Source organism: Pristiophorus japonicus, chromosome 2, assembly GCF_044704955.1.
Source record: "Pristiophorus japonicus isolate sPriJap1 chromosome 2, sPriJap1.hap1, whole genome shotgun sequence".
Classification (NCBI taxonomy): Eukaryota; Metazoa; Chordata; class Chondrichthyes; family Pristiophoridae; genus Pristiophorus; species Pristiophorus japonicus.
The window spans coordinates 289625847-289637935 of NC_091978.1; the positions used below are offsets into that span (position 1 = coordinate 289625847).

General features: G+C 41.7%; 1 protein-coding gene across 3 annotated transcripts in view; it reads left to right on the forward strand.

Moving 5' to 3' along the window:
* Positions 1-12089, forward strand: part of ttc29 (tetratricopeptide repeat domain 29) — a 714732-nt gene that overhangs the window by 321725 nt on the left and 380918 nt on the right. For all 3 annotated transcript variants that reach the window (XM_070871547.1, XM_070871546.1, XM_070871548.1), the window contains one exon: positions 2625-2710. In XM_070871547.1, the coding sequence (XP_070727648.1) occupies positions 2625-2710 (86 nt within the window). The remainder of the gene's footprint in view (positions 1-2624; positions 2711-12089) is intronic.

Below are 12089 nucleotides of genomic sequence, written 5' to 3' on the forward strand. Positions count from 1 at the left end.
ACTAAATTTTTAAGTTCAGAGTAAGAGCAGGAAACGTCATCATCATCATCATCTGCTTCGATGTCAGAAAGTTCACAGGTGTTTCAATGATGGACCTAAAATTCCAGGTCCGAACTAAGTCTTGAAGGGTGGAAGATGCCTGTGCTTGGATTTTTTTTAATGCGTAGTGACCGAGCCACCACACGGGCTTGACAGAGCTAGGTCTTGGTCCAGTAGCAAGGATTAACCAAGACGACTGGAGACCTGCTCTGCTGCACGGACCTAGTGCGCATACATATCGCAGTGTGGACTTGCCCGTGCTGCCCCTGGGCCCTCACCTCTTCTGGGCCCCGAACTCGCGCCTCTCCTGGGCCCCGATCACATCCCTCTACAGTCTCTCGCTGTTTCTTCGGCTCGACCTCGCCACTCCTGCAGTACCTGTCCACTCTCCAATCACTGACCTGGACCTTGATGACGTCACTCTTCACGGCTGTTGCTCTCCTGCTTCAGCACGTGCTGCTCCCTGGAGTGATATGCTGCCACGTTGCTCCTTCCGCTCCCTGGCCTGCTCCGATGGTCTCTCGCAGGCCGGAGGTCGCGCAGAATGCTGGGCTAGGCTGCTGCGTTGCTCCTTCCACTCCCCGGCCTGCTCCGATAGTCTTTCACAGGCCGGGGGCCCTTACTGCATACGTGTGGACCCAACAAGGTGGCAGTGTCCGAGGCAGGAAACGGCACCGATACAGTCATCAATGTACCAGAAAAAGAGGTGAGGGAGGGGACCCGAGTAGGATTGGAACAAAGAATGTTCCACATAGCCCACAAAAAGGCAGGCATAGCTGGGATCCATGAGGTTCCCATAGCAACATCTTTAATTTGGAGAAAGTGAGTGGAGTTAAAGGAGAAGTTGTTTAATGTGAGAATAAGTTCAGCCAGGTGGAAGAGGGTGGTGGTGGATGGGGACTCGTTAGTCCTTTGCTCAAGGAAGAAACGAAGAGTCCTCAGCCCTTCCTGGTGGGGGATGGAAGTGTAGAGGGATTGGACGTCCATGGTGAAAAGAAGATGGTTGGGGCCAGGAAACTGGAAACTGTTAAAGTGACAGAGTGTGTCGAAGGAGTCGCGGATGTAGGTGGGAAGAGAGTGGACAAGGGGAGAAAAAATAGAGTCGAGATAGGAAGAAATAAGTTCTGTGAGGCAAGAACAGGCTGAAACGATGGGTCTACCGGGGCAGTCTTGTTTGTGGATCTTGGGAAGGAGGTAGAAGTGGGCCGTGCAGTGTTAGGGAACTATGAGGTTGGTGGCTCTGGAGGGAAGATCTCCAGAGGAGATGAGGTCAGTGACGGTCTGGGATATGATGGCTTGATATTCAGTGGTGGGATCATGGTCCAGGGGGAGGTAGGAGGAGGTGTCAGAGAGTTGGCGAACAGCCTCTGCAAGATAGAGGTCAGTCAACAACAACAGTTCCACCCTTGTCAACAGGATTAATGACAAAGTTGGGGTTGGATCTGAGCGAGCGGAGTGCTGCAAGTTCAGAGGGAGGTAGGTTGGAGTGAGTGAGGGGAGCAGAGAAATTGAGACGGCCGATGGCCCGTCGGCAGTTCGCAATGAAAAGATCTAGAGCGGGTAAGAGGCCAGAGTAAAGGATCAGGTAGAGTGAGAATTCTGAAAGCGTGAGAAAGGGTTAGCTGTGCGGTGGGTAGACACCTGGCCGAAGATGGGAGCATGGAGTCGAAGGCGGCGGAAAAAGAGCTCATTATCGTGCCGAGCTCGAAATTCATTGAGGTGGGGGCGTAAGGGGATGAAGCTCAGACCTTTGCTGAGGACTGATTGTTTGGGGTTAGAAAGAAGAAGGTCAGAGAGGATAGTGAAAACACGGCAGAATGTGAGATTGGAAGAAGTAATGGGATCAGAGGGCAGTGCAGGGGAAGAAAGTCCCGGAGGGGCGTTGGTGTCCAAGAGTTGTAGAAGTTTACGATCCTTGACACCTGAAAGGAAGGAAAACATTTTTGGTGAAAGCGCCGGATGAGGCGAAGGATGAAATGGACTAGGACAGCTTAGAGATAGAGTGAGTCGGTGCTACTGAAAAGAGATGTCGAGAGCGTGCATGTGGCAGCACATAGCGTTGAGTGTGGATCTCAGGTTGCGGCGAAAGCGGTGGTAAACGCACTACTACAAGATGGCTCCAATACATCATGTGACTTTTATTGTATTTACAATATTAGTTGCATTATCACAGTAGTCCACTAGGTGGAGCTATATTACAAGACCGTGACATGCTTTCTTTATTGCTGTGGCAACATGCATTGATGGTTCAGCATGCTGTACTGCTCTGCCACCTGTTGACTTCATTAATATATACTTGGCTGCATTAAATGGTACCTCTTGCTACTACGACAAAATAGATGTTTCAGTACTTTGCATGTTAGGGCATTCATTGCTGTTTTAAAGCAAAAATGATTAAAATTGAGCCTATTATTTACAGGAGATTTGTATTATTTATTTTAAATTAAAGTAAGTCCATTGTAAAATGGTTACTCTTTAAATATATAATATATTTTGTTCCAAACCAAACCAAATTGTAGATACTGAATTTTTACAATTGTACAGTTACTGAAGTGTATACATAAACAGACATCTGTTTCCACCAGGGGGCGATAGGAAGATGGAACTAGCAGCTCTATATCGTGTGGCTTTAGGTTACCTTAGTGCTGGAGATCCAGACACAGCAATCGGTGTAAGTATGATACTCATGTTTGATCCTTTGCTTTTTCTATAGTGGTTTTATTCAACGCATTAATCACTTTGAGTAATGAACTGGCTTTGTAACTTTGAAAACATGAACATGTTTTCTGTCCCGTTGAAATTGTCAAAATTTTAAAGAGGGATTCTCATTAATACTGTGCTCTGAACTCCCATTTACTGAAAAATGTACTAAAATTCTTACATTTTACTATTAGATACTTAACTATTGCCACAGTCTTACATTCTGGGGATGTAACTAATAGAATACAAGAAATAAACAAGAGATGGAGGGGTAATATTAAGATGCAAGAACGAGCCCTGTAATTAATGCTTAATTATCAGATTTCTATGAGATGTAAACTGAAAATATTTCCATATGTGTTATGTTTTAATAGCTTAGTAACATCATCTGATGGTTTACCACAATATTATTTTTCAGGCTAAAATGAAAAACAATATTAACTTTAAAATTGGGATTTCAAACTAAGACATAGATTTGATAAATGAAGTATCCAATCATGGCTGCGTAATGCAACTTTTATCCATTCTTTAGACTTGTTCTGACTGTTTTTACCAGTCCAGTGCAAATAAAATCATGTTTCACAAGAAGGGCCATGAACATTCTTTCCTTGTGTATTAAAATATGAGTATAATATTTTTATACTTGGGTAACAAAGAAGTTCAAATTAAAGTAGATGCGCTGTTTCATAAAACAGTGCTAGTTTATTGTCATATTTTTGTCAATAAATCATACAAAGACATTTATATTAAGTAGTGTTATTTGCTTTCCCCCCAAAAAAAATACAGTAATGTGAACGTCCCACAATTTATTAAAGGGATTTACAATACTGTAACAGTGACACTGCCGCAAACAACTGGCGTGATAGTTTTTTTTCTGGATTTCACAAATAGCCTTTATCGGGTTGTAATCATGTATGTGTAAATTTCTATATTTCATGTAAACATTGATGATAAATGTATCATTTGAATTGGATCACATGTCATGAAAAAATGTAGCACTTGGAAGAATCTTGTGTATATGTGTGCGTAGGAGGAGGCTGTTTTTATGAGTAGTTTGTATTGTATGCAAACTATTTTCCCCAATATTGTTGAGATGTGGGGAATTTTAACTTCAAAAGATAGATGGGTTGGGGTCGGGTGGGAGGTTAAAGGGTTAAAAACCTAAATCCTGACACAAACCCGCCTCCAAACTGCCCACTTCCGGTTTTACTGGGGGTGGGCAGCCAACCCTCTCCCAGGCAGCGGGTTGCCATTTTAAATATAATGAGGCTGGAAATCTCGGATCTAACCTGCTGTGCAGGTTTAACTGTGGCCGGCCTTAGTTCCTGGGCCTTGGAATTCCTGGCAGCTGGAGTGAGGCGCGGCAAGGACAGCCTCAGGGAGCAATCTTTATGGGCCGGGGGGAGCAGGAGTGCTTCCTCCCACCTCCCAAGTTTCCCCACCATCGCGCCCCCGCCACCGTATCAGACCCACCCGGGGTCGGGGCTCACACCTACTTGTAGTTGCGGCCTCTTCTTCCGTCTGACTGGAAGTCAGCCTGTCAATCAGCGGGGAACCTGTTCATGACATCACATACCATGAGATACAGCTCCACAGCATGCAGGTAACCCGCACTTCTTGTTCTCTACTGGGTTCCCCGCCCTTGGCGGGTGTAAATGTCAAAATTCCGGCCAGATTAGTTAATTTTACTTAATTTTGTTTGCACTTTTTATTACATTTTATCTTGCTAATATACATTTCATACTTTCATTTTTAATGCACTTTGTAAGTCTACAGTAGCAATTTTATTTGAGGGAGCTTGCTGATATGGGAGGATTGGGAGCAGAGCAAGAGGGGGATAAACCCTGGATACAACTCTGAAGGAAAGAGCCTTTGTTGCAGGGATGGGACCAAGAACAGTGGAGACAGGTCCTGCTGCCATCGAAGAAGGAAAGAAAAAGGCATTCTGTTTTGGGGGAATATATGTTTACCCCACAGAGATACCACTTCTTCTCCCTCCCATACCCAGGCCCAAGCTCCCAACTCACTCCCAGCCCAGGCCACAGTCCCTAGTTTCTCTCTCGAGCTCCCTCATTCACACATGTTGAAGCAGTTCTCCAATGCCCTCTGCACTGCCAGCTAATGTCTATCTGGGCCCAGTATATGGTATATGTTGGTTACAATCTTGCTGTGTGTCCTGGCATTTTAAAAAATATACAAATTGAGTAAATCAGTAAATGAACGCAAATGTGTGAGGAACATAAAGAAAGTGTGGGAGATAAACAGAAGAGAAAAGTGACTGAGGAAAGGAAATCAAAAAGGGAGAGCAAAAGCATAAAAAATAGGAGTTGGAGACAGAAATATGGAAATAACAATGAGAGTCAAAGCCATATGATAGACAGAATGGAAAACAAATAGAAAAACAGGGAAGGAGACTAAAAAGATTGGAGAGGTAGAGAAGCAGACAGTTACAGGAAGAAAGACACAACACAATATTAAATGTCTTTTTGTCTGTGAACAATATAGTAAGGGATCAATTACCATATCAAAAATATGTTTTCATGCTCTTTTTATAACACATGCAATAAAAAGTGTCAAGAGTAGGTACGAACATGAATTGAATTTAAATTGCAAATAATTTACTTAGTTGCTAATTTTGTAAAACAAAATCACTATTAAGTTTATTTGGGAATAATTCAACAACAGAAAATAATCTATGTTTAATTGGTAGAGAAAAAAATCAGCAAAGAAAACTTTGTCAACCTTAAATAGCGTAATGTGTAATTATTTTTGATCACCTCTTCAAAGCAGAAAAACAAAGCTGGGAACTGACCTAGAAATATTAGTATGCTACATATCGTTATTTTACTGCAATCTTGGTATGTTTGCATGGTCCAAAGTTGCTCTTGTACACTTAAAAAAATTATCAAAATATAGACAAAAGCTAAATATATCTGTAACACAGGAAAAAATAAATAAAAGCTAATATTTGCTTTTCTTTTTAAGAGCCATTGTGTACAATTTACATTTATGTTTTATTATATTAATCATCTCTCCATCTGAATGGAGCTCAGATGTATACAGGCCTCAGATCATAGTTTCCCCCTCCCTGAGGACCTCTGCTTATCATTATACTGAGCTTGCTAGCTTTCTGCTTTGCCTTGTGGTAATATGCTGTTCATTGCCAGGCCAAGCCTCAGAGACATGCTAAAGAGGCCCTGCCACACAGCTCAAGACTCCTGGGGTCTGTGCTCTGGGGTCTCAGTGGTTGTTTCCCTGCTTTTCCATCAGAGTTTTCATCTCCTTTATCCTGTTGTAATGTGCCCACCTCGGGCTTCTTTCTACGGAAGGCTATAGCCGGAATCTAACAGCAACAGCTGCTGCAAAAGACTACAATTTCCTCCCACTGTTACCTCATTAGTGTTTTCTCATTCAAGTACAAATAAACCTGTGGCAATGTGTGAGGAGGACACAAAAAATCTGCAAAAGGACATAGACAGGCTAAGTGAGTGGGCAAAAATTTGGCAGATGGAGTATAATGTTGGAAAGTGTGAGGTCATGCACTTTGGCAGAAAAAAAATCAAAGAGCAAGTTATTATTTAAATGGAGAAAGATTGCAAAGTGCCACAGTACTTGTGCATGAAACGCAAAAGGATATTATGCAGGTACAGCAAGTGATCAGGAAGGCCAATGGTATCTTGGCCTTTATTGCAAAGGGGATGGAGTATAAAAGCAGGGAAGTATTGCTACAGCTATATAAGGTATTGGTGAGGCCATATCTGGAATACTGCGTGCAGTTTTGGTTTCCATACTTGCTTTGGAGGCAGTTCAGAGAAGGTTCACTAGGTTGATTCCGGGGATGAGGGGGTTGACTTATGAGGAAAGGTTGACTAGGTTAGGCCTCCACTCATTGGAATTGAGAAGAATGAGAGGTGATCTTATCGAAATGTATAAGATTATGAAGGGGCTTGACAAGGTGGATGCAGAGAGGATGTTTCCACTGATGGGGGAGACTAGAACTAGAGGGCATGATTTTAGAATAAGGGGTCACCCATTTAAAATAGAGATGAGGAGACATTTCTTCTCTCAGAGGCTTCTGTGGAAATCTGTGAAATTCGCTGCCTCAGAGAGCTGTGGAAGCTGGGACATTGAATAAATTTAAGACAGAAATAGACAGTTTCTTAAACGATAAGAAGATAAGGGGTTATGGGGAGCGGGCGGGGAAGTGGAGCTGAGTCCATGATCAGATCAGCCATGATCTTATTGAATGGCGGATCAGGCTTGAGGGGCCGTATGGCCTACTCCTGTTCCTATTTCTTATGTTCTTATGTACTATTGGACATCAGAGAAGGAACATTCATTTAAAATGCTTACCAGTGAAACAAATGCTTATGGAACTTTAGTTCATAACTTGCTTAAAATTATGGGATGTGATTTGTATTGTCATTTTTTTAAATTACTGAAATACTTTTATGTTATAACCCATTATTTTGATGTGTAGACAAAACCATTAAGTCAGGTAGCAATAACATCTGAAGCATATGCTTGTGCTATTGAATCCATTATTTCACTAAATTTAGACCAACCTAACTGACAAACTGTCTGTGATTAATTAACCCACGATTTGAATTTCAAAGCACACATTTGAATCTGTCAAACAAAAAATGACAAAAAAAACCTCAACAACAACAACTTTTATTTATATAATGCCTTTAACGTAGCAAAACATCCCAAGGCGCTTCACAGCAGTATTATAAGACAAAACAGATAAATTTGACATAGAGCCACATAAGAAGAAATTACGGCAGATGACCAAAAGCTTGGTTAAAGAGGTAGGTTTTAAGCAGCGTCTTAAAGGAAGATAGAGAGGCGGAGAGATTTAGGGAGGGAGTTCCAGAGCTTAGGGCCCAAGGAGCTGAAGGCACAGCCACCGATAGTTGTGCATTTATAATCAGGGATGCTCAAGAGGGCAGAATTTGAGGAGCGCAGGCATCTTATGGGGTTGTGAGGCTGAAATAGAATGCAGAGATAGGGAGGGGCAAAGCCATGGAGGGATTTGTAAACAAGGATGAGAATTTTGAAATCGAGGCGTGGTTTAACTGGGAGCCAATGTAGGTCAGCAAGCATAGAGGTGATGGGTGATCATGACTTGGTGCGAGTTAGGACACGGGCTGCCGAGTTTTGGATGACCTCAAGTTTACATAGTGTAGAATGTGGGAGGCCAGCCAGGAGTGAGTTGGAGTAGTCAAGTCTAGAGGTAACAAAGGCCTGGATGAGGGTTTCAGCAGCTGAGGCATGGGCGGAGGCGGGCAATGTTACAGAGGTGGAAAAAGGCAGTTTTAGAATATCACACAGATTCTATGACATAAAAATATTTAAGCTTTTAACATTTTTAATTTTGATCTATCCCTGAGCATTTGTGTGAAGTACTTAATTTCAATATTTGAGTAACCTTCATTGTTATTCCAATATAGCATAGCACTGGTTGTATTGAATTGCACTTCAAGATTCAGCAATTTTAAACTTTTACTAATTGCAGATCAACATTTGTGTTATATAAGCCAATATTTCACAGTTCTTTCCACAGTTATTTTACTTATTACAACATCCAAAGGAATGAACTTTTTTGTAACACATGACTTTCTCACATAACAACAGTGACTACACTTCAAAAAAGTACTCCATTGGCTATAAAGCCCTTTGGAACGTCTGGTGGTCATGAAAGGCGCTATATAAATGCAAGTCTTTCTTTCGTTACATTAATTGACAAGCACATTTTTATTTCACCAAAACTGGTTGAGGAAACCAAAGGTTCAAACCCTACAAAGTCAACTATGTCAGTGGACACATAATACATCAATAAAAATGAAATGGGTAAAAAAAAGAGAAAGTATTGAAATATCTTTAGAACCATAGCTGCAACACCTGCTGTTGAGACAGACGGCATGCCTGTTATGGCATTTATTTATGTAATACAGAAAAATACTGTTGCCTCTTATTTATGCTTTATACCGTAAAGCCATAGTTTAGCCAATTGCAAAGATAACACTTAATGTATTATTTGATCTTAAACTGTGGATTTACAGGAATAGAAAAGGCATTTGAAAAGATTTTCTTTACTATGTAAATGTTAATAGTTGCTTTGACCTTGTGTCTTGAAATCTTCCCAATTCTGAGAATGTTTTAATCATTTCATTCAATATAATAATCACAAATGAACACATTTCAAAATAAATTATTAATATGTAAAACTTTGGTTGTATCCTAATGAAGTTTTAAAAAATTGCCAATTATATTAGATTTGAAAGTTTCTCAAACACAGTAGATCCTCAGAAGATGCCTTAGGTATTTAATTCTAGTATATAATATGCACAAAAGAAAATGATTTTTTTTCAGTTCTTTTTCATGTAAAATTCTATCCAGCATGAAAAAAAACGTTTTGATGTGTGAGAATAAAGATATTTGCTAATGTTCAACTCACGAATGGAGCCCTAGTTGTAGGTACTTGTTCGTGCTGAAGTATGCATATACTATGATTTCAGGGTCTTGGGAGGATACTGGAACTTGACAGCCAGGTATATCGCCATCAACATAGCTGTGAGATAAAAGTAAGGCAGACATCTGGACCAGAGCACTATTTTCAAAAGGCAGCTCTGAACATTTTCTGCACTTGCACTCACCAGTCTCCTGCTTTTGTAGCTCCCTCATTTTCTCCTGTTCCTCCTATATTCCTTGCATCATTCATGTTCCCTAGGACTCACATTTCCTCCATGTTATCATGGCCCTCCATGCCAAAAAAATATATAAGTACATCCAAGATTCTCTATCTGAAGTGCTGCACACACCCTTCCATTACTGCTCTTGTGTTGCTGCTGGTTTCATGTATGTCACTGCAATGCATTCAGCAGCAAACTGCCTTGTTTTGTCGATAATTTGTTGCTGAAATAGTAGCAGCCATAACATCTAACCTCTCTGTTTCATCAATTATGGATAGATTATTGGATATGAACATCTGCAAAAGTTTGCAGTTAGAATCACCTTCTGACTGGTATTAGATAAAGTATTAAAATGGTGTTTGTTGTCAGACCAAACCCTAGTGGAAAGATTGAGGAACTCAAGGAAACAGAAAACTGCCATCAGCAGGTATCTAAAATTGTTTAGATCCACTGCTGTGCAGTACTGACTGTTTAGAGTTTGTTCATTTAATCTTGTTATGTACTCAATTTTGTAACGCTTTCATGAAAATAGATAAACTCTAGCCGATGAGCCACTGAATTATAGCATTATGGGATCGCTGGATCTTGTCTGACCAAAAAATTCAAATGGAATATAGAGTGAGCGACATATTAACTTGTAGGTTGAAGTGTGAGAAGCACCCACCCTTTGGATCAAACGAAAATACCTTCACCAGCGTTTGCATCTCTAAATCTCAATTTTAGCAACTCCCACCCCTATGTTACAACATGTGTATGTTAATGCCTAAACACAGCAAAGAAGCATTAACATGTTGCTACAAGAAATTAGGACTCTTTTTATTACATAGAAATTTATGAAAGTTACAACATAGAAACAAGCCATTCAACTCAAACAGTCCATGGCAGCATTTGGGTTGAACTACCAATTACTTCTAATCACGTTTATCACCCTATTCCCATATACATTCAACGAAAGTGCAGGGAGAAAGAAAGAGTAGGGCCCATTAGAGAATGTGGAAGTGGAAGATGTGGCTATGGTTCTTAATGAATATTTTGGCTGCGATTTTGCCAACCAGGGTGGCTGGGGTCAGTGGCGAAGCTGCTCCTGGCTTCAGCCCGCACTGTATGAAGAATCTTCCATTGTTGGGGCTTATAAAGTCCACCTTGCGAGGTTCACAGCCAATTGAAGGAAGCGGGTCTAATGATGTCATTTGATGACGCGTGATTAGCCGGTTTCCTTAAAGGGACCATGGCCACATTGATTTTGACAGTTGTTCTGTCAGTGTTCAGCAGCATTGAGGTGCTGCAAACAGTGACAAGCACTGCACAAAGGTGCATGACTGCACCCAGGCTCTCCTATGACTCCCTCCATAAGAATCTGGAGGGAGTCACTGCACGCAGGGAGGTTTTCTTCCTTTTCAATGGGTGGAAGAGAACTCCCCGGGACAACAATGTAGCCTGGTTGCATATTGCACAGGAAGACACAAGCAGGGAAGTCGTCAGGAGGAGCTGGCTGCAGTGGTGCAAACCTTTCAATGATCTCAGTGGATCACAAAACAGTACTGCAAAGCCACACTCAACCTCATCCTGCTGTGCCACTCATCACATCCCCATCACTCTGCCTTCCCTATCCAACTACTGCACATCTTTACACCAACTTAGCTTACACCTCCACCCATCTCTCTCTCTCTATCTACATTATCATATCCCCATCTCACTAGCAACACCTCACACTCATCCTTGTCCAATCATACCAACTACCGACACACACACTTGGCTCTTTTAGCCAATGTTCATGTCGAGTTTCTGCGAATGTGTTGTCAAAGATTGAAATCTTTATTTTGAAAACATTGCGTTCTTGGACAGATTTGTGTGACCCTTTGGAAGTGACTTCGTGAGTTGTACTGAACGGTGAGACATAAGGGTACCCTCCACAATGGTAATGAGTACGAAAAGAATGGCTTGGGCATTGCAGGGATGCTTTATGGACTTGCTGTGGCATGTGGCAGCCAGGGTGTACAGCGTCAAGTGAAGTAAATGTGGCCATGGTGAGGCCATCACTGGTGTCCGGGGCAGCCATGTGGTCGGGTGCTGATGCTCTGTGTCCTCTGCCGCATCAGGTAATTACAGAGAAGTTTGGTGGTGATGCTGGTGTGTTTAGTGGTGTTGGTGTTGGAGCTGATCATGGTGAGATTCTGAGAACCAAGGTGAGATTTTTTCAAGGGCACTGATGCTGATGGAATAGATGACAGCTGGAGTTGAGATGACAGAAGCGATCTGTCAGTGGTGAGATAGGTTGCTCCAAGGAGGTGATAGTGGATAGAAAGTTCACTGCAAAAACTTCCAAACTGCATACAGTCTTCCTAATCCTGAAGGCTTCAGCTTCTGAGATTGGAAAGTCAACAGCTGTGAAATGGCAGCTTTTATACCACTTCTGCAGCTATCAACTGGTCAAAGCAATGGAGAGCCATTGAGAACACGACATACTTACCTAACATGAAGCCTGAACGATGGGAAGCTCGTTAAAAACTTGGTAAAATCCTTTGTAGCTGGTAAAATGCTGCTTAAATATGTTTAAGCAACTTGTTAACTATCATAATTGCTTGACCCACCGCTTAGTGCAGGGTCTGCAATCCGCAGCAGGACCTGGCACTTTGAAAACTTACAAGGAGGCTC